Raw genomic sequence first — 22,428 nt, 5'->3', positions numbered from 1 at the left:
GGAACTGACATATTTCCAAGTATGAAGTGAACAGTGAACTTCATCTTAACCCAGGGATCTCACTTTTTTTCAGCCAATCCTAGATCTGAGGCTTCCACAACCTACTTTACATACAAAAATGATACTGGACACTCTAGTCTGCCTGTTGGTATTTCTCCCTACCTCAGAAGTCCATTCAAATGGCTTTCTTATTTCCCTTCCTGTAGTCTGAAACTTCAGCAATACCAAGACTGTGTATGGATCGTATTCCAGCAGGGTCTAGGGCTTTGTCAGGTTTTGATTGTTGTGGTTCCCAAGCGACTCCCCTCTAGCATGAGTTACAGGTTTTTGGCATTTCACCTCATCACAATGAGACATACATGCTAGTGTAGGCTAGGATGCTCTTTTGAATAGTGAAGCAAGGCTTCTTTCAAACTTTAAGTAATGATACACGTGTGAAATGACTTTCCCCTTAGCAGATGAATAGAGCTCTTGGATGGCTTCCAATTTCTTGCACATTTGAAGACCAATTTATCTTCATTTTTAAACTTAATATATTTAGTGTACCATTATTCTCAATGGTTTATATCATTACTTGGAGGGTACATTCTTGACCCTCACCCCACCCCATCATTATTCATTTCTGATATTTAAAAGTGCATTTCTACTAAGATGCTATAATCTCCTTAATTACTTTGTCACCTTTCTTATTCACATTTTTAAAAGTGTCACTCCTGTCACGTTTTAATTTAAAGAAAATAAAAAATGAATAGTCAATTGACTACTGCTAGTCAGAACAGCAGAAAAGAAGGAAGGTGTAAAGTTCCTAGAATTGTTCTGACAGGAATTTTCCACTAAATACAGCACTCGTCTTTTTATTTCTGGGCCACTGTGAAGTACATTATTTGTTTTCTGCTTTGTTGAACATAACTAAGTTATTAATAAATATCAGAAGCAAATAAGCACATGTAACTTTTCAGAGATTGAGCATTAACCAGTTAAAATGCAACTGTAGCACTCCAGCTTATTGCCACCTTTATTATCACCCAAAACCCTCTGTACATTGCACCCTTCTCTCAACAATCCATCCTTTCACGTTTTTTTTAAACCTAATCTGTATCATACTGAACTTTAACAATCTAATTTAACTTCTAAAGCTAGAAGACTACCAAACTAATTTTTCCCCTTAATTCTTACCTACTTTAAAGCTGTCAGTAGCAATCTTATCCTGTTCAAAGAAAAAAAAACACCCCCTACTTTGTTTCAGTTGACTTGTCGCAACAGAGGGGAAAAATGATAACAACTGGGTACTGCAGAAAGATTTTTCACAGCATTTTAAAAATATGGTATAATTAAACAAAAAGGAAGAGTGGCTAAAGTCTAGGGAAAGTATGTTTAAAAAGAGATCTTGTATCTTGCATAAGTCAGCTCTAAAAAAACCAAAACAATTAACCTATGGTCTGAAGAACAGCAAGTCCACATCACTGAAACATGAACAAATACACACATTATTCAGGAATCAATATTTTTCTGTATCACTAGCTGAAAAATGCTTTTCAAAAGTTAATCAAGACTCAGAATTTCTCTTCAAAGTAAGTACACAGTATTACTCTTTCAGTTCAACCATTATTATATTCCCCAGACTGCCTATATGAAAGGCATACTTCTCAGACAAAAAACAAAGAACAAGAGAGCTGTGAAGAAGTGCTCTTCTGTTTGCACCTACTACATCTTTTTTCATGAAGTAACATAAGAACTTAATCATATGTTAGTTACGCTAATTATCTGTAAGTGTGAGAAAGTAAAAGAAAACTCATCAAATCCCCCAATATAAAAGAGGAATTTTGTTCATGAGTGCTTCACCCTATTCCATTACCTTACTTAAATGAGCTATGAAATGCAAAATGTACATGATTCCCCTTTTCTTTAATGTCACATTTTACCACTTATTTAAGCAACTTCAAAAAACAGCTATTAATAATGGACACACATCACATTTCTTCAATCTCACCATTTCAACAACAGCCAAGATTTGCCAGAAATACTGGGCTCAGACACAAGAGATGGTCACAGTACCTACAACTGTTCCTGACAGCATCATCTCATTTGACTGGTACTTCAATGAAAAAAGTAGTTAAGAGTCTTTTTAAAATAATAAAAGAAATTCAATACATAAAACCATTTTAAAGATTTCAATTGCTTAGTTTGGTTGCATTACTACTTGAAACAAGTAGTTTGCTAAACTCACTACTCCTTATTATTAGAACCCCATGCTGTGTGCTTTCTGTTCTATGCGTTGCTAGAGACATCAATAATCATTTAAGATTTAGATCTTGTTTTCTTCAGAAAGTTTATGGCTGATGATTCTAAAAGATGCATGAAGTAAAAACAATAAAGCTTAATGTTCAGAAATTAGGTAAACTACATCTTAGAACACAAAGAAGTTAAAATAGAAAACATGCATATGAATTAATAGATCCAATAAAGGAAATTGCTAGAATTGAGCTTCTATCCAAACACTGCAAATTTCTGTGAGATTTCCAATCTCAGTAAGCTCTCTGCCAAAGAGGATTTTCAATTAATATGTACATTGCTGTAAGGAGTTGCTTTAACATGTTATAAAGAACATAAAACTTAAATATAGGCTTCCTTGAGAAAAAAAGAGTATAAAATCATTTGTTTTCACCATACTTTCTATAACAATACTTGAGCTCAAAAATAGATACAAATTGAATAAATCAAGACCGGTTAACATTAAATGATGCATTACATGAAATACTGGACTTGATAAGCTATCTCATACCATCTTGCTGTTCAGTTATGTAGGGAAAGATTGGTACATAGGGAAAAAGAGGTACATAAATTCTTTAAAATGCTTCATCCAGCACAATATTTTTTAAGAAAAAAAAAATGCCATAAAATCAGGCTAGAGAAAAAAAGAGGTTCTTTTTTCTAGAAAAAGGCTAGAGAAAAAAAAACAAACACCTTAGAAACTTGTTTTGGTTTTCTTTAAAGGAGACTTCAGACAACTTTCTCATATTCTCATCTGAAACTACCCAGAAAATTACTACGACGACTTTAGAATTTCAGGCCTGATTACTGCTTTCTCATTTTCTCCATGGATCACTGGCGAGGTGAGAAAGTTATGTCCAGTAAGTCAACCAGAGACTAAAAAGTAACCAAAAAATAGGCCAATACAATTCCAGTGCTCTTAGTCAAAAAGCCCATGATGATTTTCATTTTAGAAAACAGAAAAAGCTCTTTATTACTTATCTTCTATAATTGTCTTCAAAAGATCCATATAAGATTTGTGAAAAAAAATTCAAATTTTAGCACTTATTTCAATCCAGAAGAACTAGGGTAACTGAGCAATCCTGGAATCTCTCTAACATAGCCACAAGGTTGAGCAGCAGGAATTCACATCTACAGCTGTCCACAGATGCACGAAGCCTGAAACTTACTACCTTATTCTTATCATCAAATCTTTGGGTTGGAAGGGACCTTTAAAGGTCATCTAGCCTAAGCTCCCTGCAATCAGCAGGGACATCTTCAACTAGAGCAGGTTGCTCAGAGCCCCATCCAACCCGATCTTAAATGTTTACAGGGATGGGGCATCTACCACCTCTCTGGGCAACCTGGGCCACTGTTTCACCAGCCTCATGGGGAAAAATTTCTTTCTTCTATCTAGTCGAAATCTGCCCTCTTTTAGATTAAAACCATTACCTCTTGTCCTGTTGCAACAAACCTGCTAAAAAGTCTGTCCCCATCTTTGTTATGGGCCCCCTTTAAGTACTAGAAGGCTGCAGTAAGGTCTCCCCAGAGCCTTCTCTTCTCCAGGCTGAACAACCCCAGACCTCTCAGCCTTTCTTCATATTCTTGGACTGTATTCCCATGAAAGAACAGACTAATATTTACTAGAAGAAATAATATTTATTCTAATTGACAGCACAGATTTCTTGCTTGTCAGAGAGAAAAAGTACTCCCTTCCCCAAGTGACGCAGGTGGATTTTTCAAGCCTCATGACGAAAAATCTTCACACCTGCCTCATCTAGGAAAGGTACTGAGATCCTTAACCACAACAGCTGTGCACTTAGTGTTAGGTTATGCAAGGAGCATTCCTACTGTTTCTGATGAGTTATTTAGATTAGAGTTTGTAGTTGTCTGTGGGCATATCTGCATTGAACACATGACAAGCAACATATACAAACTTCACCTGCAATTTTAAAGAGAGCTTGATGCTAGCATGATGCTGTTTTGAATGACATTTACTTCCACTTTCAAAAGCAAACATATAAAACAATAAAAAATGAAGCCTAAAATAACAGAAATAAGTTTTTGCCATGCTTTGCATTAATCACACAAGTAATACTTTTATTTTGTTGCCATACTTGACATGAATGCAAAAGTAGACTTCTACCCAAGATGACCTAAGGATATGAGACAACTGAGGTATAGCTGAACATACAGCAGATTTTTTGAAAAATGCCTGTGTTGGTAACTCCAAATTAAAGTGTTTACACATAGCTAGATGTTCAATATTTGCACATTCAAAAATATCAAAACACTTAAAGAAGTTTAACGTGGTTAGAAAGGACTTACTTTTATTGTAGCAGGTTGCTAGTACACCTTTATCTGCAGGACTGGTACTAATGTGCCAAATTTCACCCATTTGATGAAGGAGTACATTTTTGTTTATAATGTTATTTTCATCATCAAAATCTATGATGTGAATCTGCAAATACAGTAAAAGAGAACATTAGGGTTTCAAGTGTTTTCCTGTGGGTCTTAATTATTCACAATGGCTGCACAGAACCATTCAATGAGGATTTTATAACCAATATCTACTTTAAATAATTGTTATACTAACAATTTAGTATATCATTGACTTCATGCAGGATATACTTTTGTAGAAAAACACAAGCAATTTCCCTGTTTTGAGGAAATACCATGTTTATTCTTGTCAATTTTGCAACTTAAAGCTTGGAGGTGATTTTTCATTTTATGGCTAATAGTAAACAGGCCACTTGCATCGCAATTCAACACTTCTTGTAGCAATAAACAGAAACAACAACATTACGATCCTTAGTCTAAATGTCTGCACCAATTCTGTACCCAAATCATCAAATTCAAACATCCTACAAAGAATGAAGGGAAGAGAGGGAAAGGAATCTCATTTGGAAGAAACACTGTAAACGCAGTAAAAAAAAAAAAAACTTTAAGAGTTCACTTCAGCAACCACGTATCTGTGCCAATATATAAGCCTGTAATACTTTTTTTACAATATAGAAAAATAAAACTTTGAACTGAAAGATGAACAATAATGTTTAAATATAGAGATAAGATTTTTAGAACACATACAGCTGGGTTTGCTGTTTGTGATTTTTATTTTTGTTGTTTTTGTGGGTTTTCTGGTTTTGGGTTTTTGTGTTTAGGGGGGTGGGGTTTTTTGTTTGTTTGGGTTTTTTTGGGCTGGGTTGTTTTTTTTTGTTGTTTCTTTGAATAGGTCTACATTACTCTCATTTTTCCTCCCTATTTTTAGTTAGTTGTTTTTCTATAGTTGCCTCGGAAATAGAAGAAATTGAGAAAGATTCTAGCCTGGCACAACATACACAAGTAATTTTACTCATGGACTAATTCAACAAAGCTCAAGAGTGAACAAAAAAATTGTAGAACACCCACAATTTTGAAAGAACTGTATCCTCATTAAAAATTCATTAAGAAAAGTTGGGTGAACAATGAAGAGAAAAAAACAAGAGACATCCTATCACAATGACTGAATTAAATCTATCAAATTAACTACTGAATCACTGCAAAAATCTTAGCTACAGAGTATTACAGAAAATTTTGTTAAAATACAGAAGCTGCTAAATAGGTCTCAACTTAGTCTAAATTGCTAATATTACACACTTTTTTAAAGGGATGAGTTTTCATATTACCTTTTTCCTTCTCTTCCAAAAACACTGTCATTAGCAACTCCTCCTTCAAATACAACGCTGCACCCTCATCATCTGTATTGTTCTTCTACTCTGTCATCCAAGGCATATAAGCACCACTGCGGTTGATTAGCAAGTTGACTTTTCCAACTTCATTTGTTGCTCTGAACCTAGAAATCTACCCAGAAATCAAGACACTATCCCACCAACTGCATACCCACCTTCGTGTCCAACTTTGAGTGACCCTCCTGCCTTTCAAAACTCTACAGAGTAACATCACTTAGACTTATCTATTGTCTCACTTCATTTTGACTTTCTGTACATCCCCGCTCTGATCTATTCCCTGTATCCCAATTCAAGAGCTTCTGTTTATACAGAAAGATCTTGCTCATTTCATCTTTAAAGATCAGTTTAACCCTTGTGTTGGGGTTTTTTTGTTTTATTTTAATAAAAACTGAAAGACATCATCTATTCAGCCTTCTATGCTGCTCTAAGATACATTTTCATGTTCTGAATAAACTTACAACTCAACTGTTGACAAGTCAAACAACTACTTTACAAGCACAGAACTGGAAGGTAAATAGTAGCAACATATTCACAACTCTAAGGTAAAACATTTTCAACAGACTCATGGCAAGAAGAGTAACCCCTGTTGTTATTTTTACACAGCAAAATATTGGTAATTCGCTTTAGCATAACAGAGAGAAGGGGATCTCTCAAATTTACTGCATCGGGTATTTAAGAGAGAAACTGTGAAATATGTGGAGATCTGTTGTAGTTTAAAAGTCATTTTAGTCTCCCATGTAAGGCACATTCAGATCTGCTAAATGTGCTTGTTTTCAGCTATCTCAAAAAAAAAAAAAAAAGGTGGAGGAAGGCAACCTTCCAACTCACTGGAGTCTCCTTTGGCAGTACAACCCAAGTTCCTGAAGGTGAACCACAAATCTAAATCCCATTTACTAGAGTCACACACATTCTCTACCCACACTAACCAGGTTAAGAGGGTCACTCAGCACATAAGCTAAGGGAATGCTCTTTACCCCATCTGAAGCCCTTTGAAGGCACAAATAACCAATTTCTCCTCTGCTGTTATGTTTCTGCTTCAGCTGACATCACAGATAGCTGGAAACTCTGCTAGAACACACAGTTAACTGATTAAAGGTCCAGAGGAGACTTTTAGGAAATATGAAATTTAATTCTTATATAAGGGTATTGTTTATGCCCTTTTGAGTTGAAAAATGACATCGTTCACAGCTATGCCAAACAACAGTCTACCAGAAAAAGCTGACCAGCTTAACAGAAAGAACTACAAAAGGTCCCCCAATGTTTTTCTGCCAATGATCTTCTTAATCATCTTGGTTTGAATATATGATAAATTGTATTTATCATACAGAATAGTGACTTTGCTAAATACTAAGGACAAAAGAATTTTCAGAGAAAATGTGCTAGTACCAAATACTGTACCAGTATGATGCCACGAAGACAAATATTTGCAGAAAGAAATATTAATCTACAATAACTCCAACAGAACTGGACAAACTTCAGTTCTGTGGGGTGTTATCCTTCAGTTCTTGAATCATGATCATTCTAACTGTTCTTGATGTAGTGTAGAAATGACCTTTACCATGGATTAGTTAGTGCAGCATATGGACACCACAGATGAATATATAGAAAATGGTAAGTTTAAGTAAGCTAAGTTCACTCAGAGAACTTTCTCAATGTGACTGTAGTGTAACGGTTTACAATACGTGTAATTATTGACTCTTGTGGCACACACCTCTTACAAATGACTGGTTTTATTACCAGTAACTACACAAGTGACTTACTAATCTGCTCTAATTACACCAGGGAAAATTCCCACAAGTCTAAGTATTGAAGAGAAAGTATTGAGATTTGAATGAGAACAAGTAACTACTTAGTTCTCCTCAAAATCTAGAGGAATTACGAAGGAAGTCACTAAGGAAGGGAGACTAAAACTAATGAATTTCAACACAATATCTCTCCCCCCCCCCCCAATTGTGCAATCTCCGTAACTGATTTTCTTTCATCGGGCACTCATGAGTAGCAGAGACAGAAGAAGTGTTTTAGTTCAGCCAGTGCCCTGCGTTATGACTGTATAATGCCACGCATTAAGATAACCCATGAAGAGAATGAGAGAGATCAGAAAAGAGTAAATGATGCATACTTTCTTCACATGCTTCTAAAGCATGCAGATAATGCATCAAACTAAGAATGGTATAAAAAGACACAGTTTAGCAACAATGAAAGTACTGAGGACAAAACTTCTAAAATTACATTGTTTAGAACATGGATCTTGCATCAAAAAGAAACTACTTAATTTCCAGCAAGTTATGAGGACCAAATACCAAGTACTACATACGGTTAATATCTCAACTATTTACACAATATAAAATCTTATAAACACTTTCCTTTGCTTTGAAATATTAGCATTAATAGCAAAATATTTTCACCAGATCTGCTATGAACACCTCCATTGTTTCATACAGCAATGAACCTCAATGAGGCAGAAGTCACCACACCAGCTGTACAACTACAGCTCTTCTATTTGCATTACACCTGTCTATGACCAGAAGGAAAGAAATATTCCGCACGTGATGGCACTGCACACGAAACCTCTCACTGTGCAGCACTTGGTCAAGCATTAGAGGTTGCAAGCCAGCTCATAAGTTAGGTTAGGTAACTAAAAAAGTTTTTAAGCAAATCTAGAGAACCTAGTGCTGAATTAAGCAATAATGACTTGAGGCCTGGGGCACTTCTTGGGGATTAGCAACTAGCTGAGAGAAGCTGATGGCCTGAGGCACAGCTAAAGGCCAATAACCCCCAAACATTTGTTAATACCCTAGGAAGTGTCCTGCATTTCCATTATTAATGTTATTCATTGGAAAAAGAAAAGTATACTCAAAGTTGAAATATGTGTATATAAAGATATTTCTAAAATACACAGTATATGCCCAATCAACTTACCTAAGTCACAACATTTAAATTATTGAAGATCTCCTGGATATTAACTGATAAGTGAGAATCATTCTCCAACTACAATTCTGTATCAGAATTTAATTAGTTGAAGCAAGAAGTAAAAAAACACAGCAGAAAATCACATTATAATCAAATGTCTAAAGACGATCTGAGACAGCACAATCAAAAATATAATTCTGCATATTTATTTTTAACTAAGTTTGTCCTGCCACTTCTTTTGTTTTTGGTCTCACAAGTATTACCTGAAAAGTAAAGAAACTGAATTGTGGCCTCAAGATCTTCTTTCAGGATGAAGACATTTACTGAAATTTAGTCACAAAATTAAAATTGCTGTACAATTAGAAGTATTGTACTCTTAACTGCAGAAGAAACAGCCCAACAGAAATTGAGCCATGAAAGTCACTCAAATTTTAGTTTAAATTGTTGTTAACTTACGATCAGAAAGGACATAGCTGATTGCCAATAATCAATAATGAAAAATCCATTTTATGAAGCTTCATATATACAAAACGGTGCACGTACCAGGAGTACCATTAGAGGCAATCAAGGCTTAAAAACTTTTTTTTTACTTTGTATCTCTTCTGTGGTTTAAAGATAGCTCCAGAGAATCTACAGATTTAAATTAACAAAAATATGGCAGTGCCTTTACTAAACCAATCTGATTTAGTCGTACAATTTAGAAGAGTAATTGAATTTTCAGAAAATACACACACCCTTCATTCATTTACATTGCTTACTAATATCTTTACATTCTACTCACAGAAGTTTTCAACTTGACTATTACTTAATGTTCAAATTCAATTCAAGACAGGAGAAAGGAGGAGGAATGATATTGGAACAATGTTTAAAAAAACAGGGGAAAAAATTACAACTGACATTTGACAGAAAAATTACCTGATTATCATATCTAAGAGACTGTGTTCCAACCAAAAATCTTATTGCATCTGTTTCTGCTGTCTGAGGTGTTAAAGCTCGTGCCTAGGGAAGAAGAAAGCCATTAGAAAAGTCCAATTAATACAATCCATTAATTTCAGCAAAAATCTTAAGGCTTATGTATCAATTATAATTTTAAGCATTACATTCTTACAATCTGCAGACTTTCCTACCCTTTATGTCTATTTTTGTTAACACATTTTTTGTGCAGTTTCTCACATTTGTGAGGTGCGTGGAACATACAGGTGCTAACTACATTATCTGTCCTTCATTATAACAGTGATAATATTCAATATTATAGCAGTCCTTCCAAACCAATTCTCCTTTATCAACTGAAAAGACTCCACAGAACAGTGGACAATTCTTAAATATGTTAGCGACAACATCCAAGAAAGAGGCTGTTCTCTTGGCCATTTCAACTGAAGATGCCCGCATGAAAATGAATTATTCTTCTTGCTATTAACCGCCAGTTTAAAAGAAAGTTAAGAAAAAAACACCTTCTTTTCCATTCTAGGCCACTAGAACTAAGAATTGCCTGAATAATAAGAGAAATAATGTGTTATTTACCTATCAAAATTTTGTCATAATCTTATTATTTTGTTGTATTATCGTTAATGAGCATGCTAGACTCTCTACCTTGCTGCTTCAACTTGCACCAACCACAGTCTTGGAACAAGCAAACCAAAACAGTTAAGGGCCAGCTATACATGGGAGACACTGAGAAATAAGGTACACCTTGAACTAAAACCACAATTGCTAGTTTGCACTAGTCACTAGTAGAGGCACTCTCAGCTAATTTTGAGTAAACGAGAGGTAAGAAGAGTAAACTAACACTCAAAGGCACAACCGTAAATAAAATGTGAGGAACATCCACTATTTCCCCATGCCAAAGATACCCTAATAATATTGTTCAAAATGCAGTTTTTGTCAAAACATAAAAACAAACCTTTGCAATTCACAACCTATTTGGCATAAAATAGTTCAGATCTCTTCAGACACTAAAGCCTGTATTGCAAGCAAATACTTCAGAAGGATTCAGTTAGCTGGTGAATGGGCCTTCCTACTGTCATCCTGTTGTGCAGCTAGCTAACGACTACCTTCTGGATTCAGGAACATTTACCTTCAATATAGTCCTCAAACTTTTTTTTTTTAATTTATATCACAAAGATGTCTAGAAACTTGGAAGGGAATATCTGAAATACATTATATCGCAATATATAAATTTAGAACAATTTAATTTTAGAAGAGCAACTTGCAGGTTTTTTCTTAAATAAGGCAAAGCAATCCAAACTCTTGCCTGACAATAAGAACTCACTCATTTTTCAGAATAAGCTCTGAACTCCTACAGAGCAGATACTTATCTTGCACCTGAAATGTGCAATTTAGACAATGTAATATTTTGCTGAAGATTGAGCATAAGAAGTTAAAAAATGCAATGAGCTTAATAAGTATAGGCTAGTAGCATAACATTTATATAGAAAAAGAGAGCACTACAGAACATGATTCAACGAGTTGTTTGTGTTCAAAACATACTCAGACGCAGATCAGAGATCAGTGTGAACCCATACTGATTTGTTTGTACTCTCCTATTTATGCAGCACTTACCTACAATAAGCCTAGACAGTGTTTCTGATTGACAGAAGCAACCGAAGTTCACCAAGAAGATTGCAGAAAAGCTTTTCTTTTGTCTTGAACAGAATTTACATTTGCAGATCTTTGCCAAGAGCTCCTTTTCATTTCAGATCTGATTTCAATTATTTTGAAGAAAACACTAGAAATAAGCCAGCAACTATATATTCCTTTCAAGCAAGCAAGCTTCTATTGTTTCTGTAAATCAAGCAGAAGAGACCTCCAGGATATTCAATAAAATAAAGAAATAAGGGGGGGGCTCACCCCTTTTAAAGCCTTTTGAGCAGGTCTTATCTTGCTGCTTTCAAAATACATTGGGTTAGACACAAAGTGCCCAAAATAAAATTATGTCAATATATGATAACATTCATGTCATCGGCTTCTCTATGCCTTCTTTAAAATATTTTTGAATTATTTCCCACTTTTCAGGAAAAAAAAAAAATCAAAGGTCTTAGAAAAATATTTAAACACATTTCACAAGAAAAACACTACTGTTTAATCTCCATCTTAAAAGACTACAACATCCATAGAATATAGGGTTCAAACACATCAAGCATCCATAAATCAGGAGAATCTGATTCGTAATAGAAATAACAGTATGATGGACTTTCAGTTGTCTCCTGCACAAAGATATGTCTAATTTTGTCTACTTTGAGTTAATTTTAGAGAAGCAGAAGTTATTTCAACAGACACTGAGTAAACGTTGTGATGAACAATATAACTGCACTTGGAGTGCTGTCAAGATCTAGAAGAGTGCCTTAAGTTTATCATCTTGTACTGTAACCAGTCAGAGCAGGCCGCAAATAACATCTTTCACAAAAGCATCCTTCATCTAACTTCATCCTTCATCTAACTTCAGCTGTTAGATAGAAAACAAACAAAAGTGACAGAATTGATAATGAATATCAATTAAACCAATAGAGCTTATTATTTTATAAAAAGTCAGCATCCACAGAACACTAAACTGAATATAGCCCCAAAAAGACTTCACTAAGATATTAAAATATTATTTCCTAATAAAATTGCCGTGATGCATAGAAAAAAACCCAGAACACACATCTGAAAGATGTATACAGTGAGAAAACAAGTTGTCCTTATATACACTGTCCCCAGTGAACTGATGAAGCCCCACCGAACTGATGCTTCTAGACAACGCAACAACAGATGTAATTAGATCATTTCATTTTTAAAGAAGGCCTAAGATTAGGAAAAAATTATTAGCAAAGATTAAAACACCAGGAACCACAAAGAACCTTTTGATTACATGTCTAAATTTCACATTCACCAACAGCTCTATGAGGAAGCATACATAGTTTAAAGCAGGTAGTTTTATAAAACAGGTGTGATAGAGAGGCAATTTGATTGTGACTGATGCTCTAACCAAGTATTTTAACTGTTTAGAATGAACTTTATAAATATGTAGTCAAAATTCCACTCAGCTAGCACAAAAGAGATCCTGCCTTTGGAAAGCAAACACCAAATATGTCTCAATGCCATACAAATCCTCCAAGCAGTGTCAACAAACCATCCTTCCTTAGAGGCTTTTCAAAGTCTATGTAATTCTTCTACATAGTAGTGTGTAGCTTCCCCAATTCTCATTTATTCCACTAAATTAGTGGAATAAATTTGTTGCACACAAAACAGAAAACCAAAGGAATGTAACAACTATCAATTCAAACCAGGTTTGGGGGGGGGGGGGGGGGGGGGAAGAATTATCTACAACAGATGCTGAGCAACTGTCGCGGAGATGCAGGAAACAGCATCACCGTGCTCCAAAGGCATTCCTGACTAGTACTTTGTACATCACAGGGCTAGATGCTCTTTTTATCCTGCTACTACTCCTATCATGGAAACTGTAGCTAGTGCACATGTAAAGAGAAAGCAAACATCACCTGCCCCATTATCAGAAGACAAGTCCTTCCTTTACTATGTGCACTGAGGGATTAGAGATATATTTCCATATCTCTATGGTCATATCTAGTCACAGGACTGTGCACTGCTGCATAGATGTCCACACTCAGACGGCATCACTTGTGAGGTTAGACATTCTGGGCTTAAATTTCCTTCATTGACCTGAAATCTAAGGGTTTGGGGGTTTTTTTGCCTCGAAGTTGGATCTTTGCAGACTACTTCAACTGCTTCAATAGCAGTTACTGCCCTTTCCCAATTAGTTATCATTCTAAACCTATCACTGAAGTGAAACATGGAGGACCACTTTGTTTCATTTTAAAAAAGAAACAACAATCACACACAAAAAAAATCAGTGGATTAGTTTTAACTATCTAAAGGGAGGGTATAGAAAAGACAGACTCTTCTTTGAGGTGGACAGCAATATGATGAGAGGCAGTAAACATATGTTGCAACATGGGAAGATTCAGACTAGACGTTAGGAAAAAAAAATTACAGCAAGGGTAGACAAACACTGGAGCAGGATGCTCACATATGTTGTGGAATTCATCAACCATGAAAATACCCAAAACTCAGTTGGACAAGGCCTCTAAACAGTCTCATCTATCGAGTATACTTTGAGAAGGGGATTGGAATAGATGATCTCCAAAGGTCCCTTCAAACCTACATTATTTTGCGATCCTGTGAATCTCTTGCAAAGTAATCTGAGTTGGTCATGCAATTTGCACAATGATTATCATCAGCAGAGCTGTACAGACTGTCATGACAGCTCCTTTAGGTGGGAGCTGACATAACAGATTTCCGTCCATATCTCCAACACAGTCAGTTCTGCACCCACTGGATGAGTACACCTTACTTGTACACTGTGCTTGTTCGAATACAGTGGTTTGACCAAAAATACAGTGCTGACGCATCCCTGAGGTTGTTTACTTCACAGAGGTGACTCCACTATTGAAAGCTTAACATTCCCTTATGCTCTTAGTTCAACCTGTGTCACAGAATTGAGTGATTTGCTAACACTCAACAGAAAAGAGAGTATCAGATCCCAGAACTGATAGAGATTCTGGTATCCAGATAAGCCTACAAACAAAATTGGCAATTAAGAGACTCCTGCTAGATTGCATTGCCCTTATCAAAGGCAAAGGTGTAGATACATCTTCCCAACAAGAGATAGAAAGAATACTTATCTGGGAAGAGAAAAAGGAATATAAAATGAGTTTAAAAACAAACAAACAAATCTAAAAAGGACTGAATATTGATATCAATAAAGGATTATTGAAGCATTTGAAAGAGTTCACATGAAGGCTCTAGAGACTTATTCCAATGTATTTTTATAAGATCAAATTTACACCAATATGAAGAAAGCCTTGCTACATCCATCTGAAATAAGACCAGATTAATATTCCCTATTTGTGGGCAAAAGAAAATGAAAGGAATAGTGTATCATCTATCATGATACCAGTTCATAAGAATGCCTGTGAAAATGATTCATGGAAGAAAGGACTGAAAGTTTGGAACCAATCATGCACATTTGTGAAACAGATTTTGTTGAGGATGCTGTGGGCAAAGGACAGAGATCCTGTTAATATGCAAGAGGCCACCAAATTGCCTGATGAAGATCACAGAATCATCAAGGTTGGAAAATACGTTTAAGATCATCAATTCCAACCATCAACCCAACACCACCATGCCCACTAAACCATGTCCCGAAGTGCCACGTCCACACATTTTTTGAACACCTCCAGTGATGGTGACTCCACCACCTCCCTGGGTAGCCTGTTCCAATGTTTGGCCACTCCCTCAGTAAAGAATTTTTTCCTAGCATCTAGTCTAAACCTCTCGTGGTGCAACGTGAGACCGTTTCCTCTTGTTCTATTGCTAGTTACTTGGGAGAAGAGACCAAGACATATCTTTCCATATTAATGGAAAGAAATTCTGACTGTTTCCTAGAGCAAGCCTGAACTTCCAGGAAAAGCCATTCAGCTTAAGGCTAGGAAGTTCCAGATCCAACAAGAATGTTCAACATCAATCCAAGGAACAGAGTAAGGTAAATGAGGGGGCAAAAAAGTTATCATAAACTGCTGAAAAATAGTTAAAATTCTACATTAACATCCCATATTATCATCAAAGGGTAGGCAAAGAAAACAGAAAAATCCAACAAACCCTGATTTACAGGAAGCTAGTAGGATGTTCCCAGCAGTTCATAGATTAGGTAGCCAACTACGTAGTCCAGTTTCCATGAGACAAGAAAGCAAAATAACAAGGAACATGACCAATTTTTTTCACTCTGTGATGGTACAAGTGAACCAGAGAAAAAAAAATGCCACAAACTGTCAGGAAACAAAGGCAGACTTGAGCAAAGACTTGAGCAGAATCCTACTCAAAAAAAAACAAACAAACAAATACCATACAGATATACTCATCAGGAAAAACCCAGCCCCTGAAAAGTTATTGCTGTCAGACACACATGCTTAACAGATCCTACTGCACACCTAGTAATCATGGTCAAAAGAATAACAGGCTTACACCAAATTAAGACACAGCTTTGACATCACATAAGCTAGTTGCTCCCTTGTCTTAGAAACGGTTCCTGAAATGCATCACACAAAGGAGAAGGGCAAAGACTTAACTGGAAAACCACTGCAAAAATAGACGTTTATTTATGCAATGCAAAGGGCATGCAAAAACCTAGAATACAAGTGAGACAAACAGCACTATAACAATAAAGCAGAAGTCATTGTGCCAGAGTGTAGGAAACACTAACTGGAGACCAAGCATCACGTCCATGCCTACACCAAGCTCAGTGTGATATTGGGCAAAGACCACCTTCTACATTACCATGACAATGCAGACCACCTGCAGAACAATAAAAACCTGAGAGAAAGAAATAGAACAGAGCCTCCAGAGAGAACGGCCCTTGACAACAGCAAGAGATGATCCAGAGGAATAGAAACCTCAAAAAGATAAAGAAGATTGGTTCAAAGTAGATGCTTTATGGAACTATAACACACAATCTCTACACTTTGTTCATAAGTTCTCCTGAAACTTTCCCTTCTCCATGTCTTTTGAAATACCAGCCAAATACATAAAATTACTTTTTTAATTAGACTGTTACTATTTAGGGCATTAATGGGCAAAGAAAAAAGGATCAGTACTTCTTCAATACATATTTTGTCTTGCTGATGCATCGCACTGGTTTGGTATCAGCAAACAAGTAAACATACACTGACCCCAATATTCAAATATTTGCATTAAGTGTAATATAATCAAAAGATTTTCTGCAACCCATGTATCATTTGAAATTCATACAATCAATCTGTATTAACAAGCAGTGAACTTGCAATACAAAATGTAAAGGATGCAGTATTTGGCTTGCGGTCCCCAAACCTGAATTTAAAGTTATTTGACCATCTGCTTAAGCTCAAAACCAGAAATAGTACACCGCTACTTGGGAGGGTGGGAGCAGAGAAGGGAAGGGGAAGAGGGCTGTCTTTGCTGATGTCTCATTCTGAAGGCAAAATACAAGGTTTCCCCCTGCTCTAGACAAGCCCTAGGCTGATAATGTTATATTATTTCTGCCTTCTGGCATATTTTCAATTTTCAAGTGGGCACACTTTGATCTTTACTTAGGTAGGACAGCCTTGGTTCCCCACCACAGTAGCAGACTCTCTATGACTGGCTGTACTAAGCTGCAGTGACTCCATCAGTGAAGTGGCTGGCAGCACACATGCCCACATGACCTTTAGTGCTCTCAGACAGCTGCTTTCTCCCAAGTCTTTCACAGCAAGAATTCCCACCTCTAATGTATTTAGCGCATTGACACTATTCCAAAGGCCAACAGATTCTGTAAACCCTCATGACAACAAAAGCAACCCTCACGCAAAACCTTGCATAGCACAGTCATCCTTAGAAATCCCACTTCCACAGTGTCACTGTTCATTTATGATGAATCATAACAATAACAATCATCTTTTAATAGTTCCTTCAAGTGTTTTCATAACTGTGCTTTCACTTTGTCATTAGTCTGTACCACACCTAACATTATCAAGATCCTGCTAATGGCTTGAGGATCCTGAAAGAAATAGTTTCCACATGATCTATTTCATGCATTATGAAGATTTTAGGAGGATTATTTAAGAGTTTTTGCCACTTGAATATTCTCCCCGCACGCCCAGTAGAATTTTAAACCTAACAATATGTTAGATTGAAGTTCCACAAGAAGTCCTCCCAACTGAAATACTGCCCTAAGAAAGTGTCCTGAAGAGAGAGACAGATAGGAAAACAAGTGAGAGAATAGACACTCAACATAGATTAAAATATACTTGTCCCATGAGTGACAATCCTGTAATCTTACAAAAGAAAGAGGACTGAGACAAAAACTAAGAATTTTGCTAAGACATTATCATGCAGTTTCTTGAACTGATTCAATTTTCAAAATATATCCTCCAAAGACATCTGTAAAGCTAGATCAAAATTACTATCTTCATTCTGTTTAGGCAATTCTCTCTCATCCCACAAGAGACCAGAAAAGCTCTCCCAGGGAAGAGGAGAACGTCAATGCCAGTAGGAGGTATAGCCTCTGCACTTGCTCCACTCCCATTCTGGGACCACAGCTGGGCCTGAAGGCCAGCTGAGTACTGCACAAGTGACACACATTTTCCTAAAAAGTCCCCTTTTCCCCCTCCTTCTAATAAAACTACACTTGCCTTCTACTCAATCAAAGGTAGGTCCACTGAGCTATTCTCAATATATACTGATATTATACGTATACACAAATTCTGTGAGACCTGTGACCAATCTATTTTGGTTGGTATTTCACACTGCTCTAAGATTCTTAGAATAAAAAGTAACATTTCTTTATGGAAATTAAGTTTCACATTACTCTTGCAAACAGGCAAGAAAGTCCTAAAAAAAAAAAAAAAAAAAAATCAATAGTCTCTGTTCAGATTCATAAAACCTGTTAACAACTGACTGACAATACAACATAGGCTAAGTATGGCTTATTCAAGAAACACAACAGGACCACAATGCAGTACAGAAACTCTGACAAAGCAGTGTTGTGCTTTTTTTAAGCCTGCTTCAGCCAAACCCCATCTCAGGATGCAGTTGGAGTTGCCCTTGTGTAGTACAGCCCTGAGGTCACCAGCAGGCTTTCTGCTGTGCTTCCCTCCTGCTCCTTATGCTTCTCCCTTCCACGTCTGTGTACTGTCGACATGTAACATGCAGTACAAGTACCTGGCATGCTGAAATTCAGCTCAGTATTGTCGTATACCCAAAATCCATTAAATGTGCCGAACACACACTCCATAATTATCACTCTCTGGCACAAGCAACCATCCTCCTTCCTGCCCTCACGATGCTGGCTAGCTTATGCACGCTTTTAAACAAGCTAGATGTAGGCTGTACCCCCAAGAATCACAGTTGACATTGCAAGTGAGCCAAATACTTACCCTGGAAAGCACCCCTCCACACAGCTCATTTCCAGGGGTATAAGCATCATCCAGTCAACCTTAAAACTCAGACAAATACAGTATTTCAAGACATTGAGTAGTGCTTATGCACCTACTCAAAACACCACTGTTTAAACACTCAAAGAACAGCATAGGGAAAATGGTGAATCCTCAAAAACTAAGCCTATTGAACACATGGTAAACCTACCAAGCACTCCAGGTTACACAGTAAACATAGGTCAACTCTACAATGGACAAGTAAGAATTTTACTTACAAAATACAGCACTTAGCAATACCCCTGGGACCCTATTTACCACATTCTCATAATTCAGAATATTGGTGAAAGCCTGCCTGTTTTAGAAGAACAACCTTTCAGTATTGATGTTCTACAGCTACTGCTGTTGCCCCATATTCATCATCTTGATCCAGTCACATCACTCAGTCATCAATTCAAGAAACATCTCACTTTCACTCACCACCCACTCCGTAATTTTCTCATTTTCACTACAGCTGGATGATCAGAGCAACTACGGTGGGATATTGTCTTGAAAAAAAAGTCACAAAAAGAATCATACACCCTACTTTGTATGTCTGTACAATGTTCATATAGCTCACAGACACACTGAAGAGACAAAAAATCCACTCTGGGAAATTACTTTTTTGGTTTATATGAACATCATAAACAGCACAAAAAGAAAGAGTTGCAGCCGTCTAGTAAAACAGGGGGAACTAATAAGGTCTAACATTTAACCAACCATGCAGAAAATTGAATTCATCAGTAGTTTTATTGTTAGATGTTTACCTTCCCCCCTCCACCCTAGGGGGAGGGGAAAAAAAAAATATCACCAAAACTATTTCTCATTGTTACTTGGTAAAACTTTTTGCAGAGTAGTTACACACGCTAAGTAATCATATACAGTTGTATAAGGGCTCAGGATTTGTATCTTTAATTTCCATTCTCACATGTCAAAACTGAGAGTGATGTGGTTCTTCCAGGTAAGATCTCCCTGTTCCGCGAAGACTGTTTTTGGTGAAAATTGGATTCAAAGAGAGATAAATATGTATTTGTTCGTTATTCTAAGTTACCTTACTTATGCAGATATATCAAAACACATTTTGCACATAAAAAAGAACAGAAATTGTGCAGAAATCATTTTAAGTTAGCACCCTAGGAGGAATCAGCTTTATGTTCTTATAAACCTGGCCACGTTAGATCAGATGAGAGGCATATCTGCACAACTACACCTTCTCTGGCAGTGGCCAAAGACAGATTCTTATTGACTGCTGGAGTCACGTGTAGCTTCCTAGTCTGCAATCCCTCGTGTAGCTTCCAGATGTCATGGTTTTGTGACATATAATTTTTATTTGTAAAAAGAGTAAGAAGATCCCTCCTTCAAATCTCAACTTTGAATAAGCTTCTCATAGAGCTGGAATAAAGATTGAAAATAACAAAGAAACCCACCCCAAACTTAAGAAACAACAAGAAAATTCCTTAAACTGGGCTGAAAAATTCATCTCAAGAGATGCTTTCAGTCACAGTGCCTCTGTCATACACTGGGAAAAAAGCAGTAGTTGTGATGACGCAGCTAGCCATTCTTATCTAGCAAGAGAGAAGAAAAACCCCAGGCTTATCAAGAATAATAATCTTTCTTATTAGACCTGGAGATGCAAGTTGGAAAAAACATACCAGTTTTAGGTTTAAGTGTCTCCATCAGAGCCTTTTTCACAAAGCACAGAAATGCAATTTGTTTTAAAGCCACACTGGCAGTTAATGGAGACCAGAAATAGAATCTTCATCTCTATGCTCCTTTTCGGTCTTGGCCATATACCATCTTTTCTTTCCCCACCTTCTCTCTAAATGATCTGTATTAACTGCAATTCCTTTGATTACAGCCACTCTCTTGGTCCTTTTGCTTTATCCTCCCACCAGATAGCCCTGTTTCATACGTTGTAGAAGAAGAGAAGACATCCGTAGGAGATGTATGATTTGTGGAGGTGGGGGGCACAGGTCCATGGATCTCCCAGAAAACACACAGGATTGCTTTCCAAAATTCCTGGGAGACTTATTATATATGACATACTAGAATGAAGTTATGAATTTCATTAAGTACAGGATATATACTCTATTCTGCAAAAGACATTTATGTTTCATAAATTGTGAAGTACGATATAGCCAACTCTAGCCAATCACAAAATTATAGCATATTATCAGACTTCAGTAGATTTAACATTTAGTACAAGTGAATATTACACACTAGCTCCTACACAAGAGGAAAACCAAACAAATATACAATTTGCTAAGGAGATCTATTGGTATAGTCAGGATTATAGAGCCACAACACCCAAGTCTGTTAGAGAACCTTCATGTATTACTTTCCACAAGCACTTTGGTAAAGGTGCCTAAAAAAAAAAAGTGCATGTGTACATATTTACATTACTACATCTATTGTAGAATGAAAACATTGCTCTGTGAGCTGCAGAGGAAACACAGCACCTCCTATTACTGCTATAATGGCAACGATGATAAGCCAGCTGTTGCCAAAGAGAACACGTAACAGCTGAGTAAAAACCCTTGTTGTGGGAATGCATCATAAATCAGGGTCCCTCTCACCCACCCAGCTACCTGTTTATTTTCCCAGAACTTGTAGAAACTTCATTAAATGTGGGACCTGTGTTCCTCTATGAAGATGATCAGTAAGTTCTTACATTAGACAGTCCAACAACAGTCTCATTTCTTTGTAGGCCTAAACACTAATGTGATGGACAGATTTGTCCTATGGAACAAATACACAGACATGGAACCCACAGCAAGACATCCCACACACCTCAAGCAGCTTTACAGTTAGGTATAACCAACAAAATTTTGGAACTTTTTAGAAACAGCTTCATGCCCTCTCCTCACAAAAGCTTTTTTTTTTTTTTGATTTCTGAAAAGGAAAGAAAAAACTACAAGAAATCTCCGAGACTGCCGGTATTTCCTACCACCTCAGAGCCAAAAACTTCTCCAGAGGTGGACCAGGGACTGGTGACAGAGCAGGAGCCCCACGGCCATGAGGGAAACGGCCCCTCCCCTCAGCCCCTGCACCCGCACTGCCGCACCGGCCCTGGCAACGGCAAGTTTTGGAGCAGGGACCAACTCCTGCTCCCTGCTCAGCCACCTTTAAAAACCCCAACGCGACGGGCAGGTGCCAAGAACACCAAAAGCCTATGGTGCGACCAGCACTGGGAAAGGAGGCGCTGGTCTCCCCGTGAGCGGACCCCACAGCCCGCCCCGGCACGCCCCTACCCCACTACACACACCCCGCCCCGCAGCCATCGCCTTCCCGGAGGGAGGACCGACACCTGCCAGCCCATCTGCAGTCTTCCCCCGCGCCCACCTGGAACTCTAGCCCGTAAATCACCGGCGCATCATCCTCCATCGCGACCGCACAGCACAGTACCACCCACTGCCCGCCGGCCTTTCTGGCCCTCGGCGCAGCCCGTCCGTTGCTGCTTCCGGGAGGTGCATTTACGCATGCGCACTCCCGCCCGCCCCGGCTGGCGGCGCAGGCGCAGTGGGGAGCGGCGCTCCGCGCGGTGGCGGAGCGGGGCTGTCGCT

At 37.5% G+C, this 22,428-nt stretch overlaps 1 protein-coding gene across 2 annotated transcripts in view; it reads right to left on the bottom strand.

The window, feature by feature from the left end:
• The window catches only part of EIPR1 (EARP complex and GARP complex interacting protein 1), a gene marked incomplete at its 5' end in the record, with an annotated part of 91,352 nt that extends 69,103 nt beyond the window's left edge, over positions 1-22,249 (bottom strand). Inside the window, 3 exons of one of the 2 annotated variants that reach the window (XM_081997095.1) lie at positions 4,498-4,711; positions 9,804-9,887; positions 22,208-22,249. In XM_081997095.1, the coding sequence (XP_081853221.1) occupies positions 4,498-4,711; positions 9,804-9,887; positions 22,208-22,249 (340 nt within the window). The remainder of the gene's footprint in view (positions 1-4,497; positions 4,712-9,803; positions 9,888-22,207) is intronic. The other variant, XM_081997096.1, reaches the window with a different exon arrangement.
• Positions 22,250-22,428: the final 179 nt, after the last annotated feature.

Source organism: Phaethon aethereus (genome assembly GCF_964289735.1).
Source record: "Phaethon aethereus genome assembly, chromosome: 3".
In the NCBI taxonomy this organism is placed as follows: domain Eukaryota; kingdom Metazoa; phylum Chordata; class Aves; order Phaethontiformes; family Phaethontidae; genus Phaethon; species Phaethon aethereus.
The sequence above is the reverse complement of the archived record's forward strand: the minus strand, read 5'-3'. Positions and strand labels throughout refer to the sequence as shown.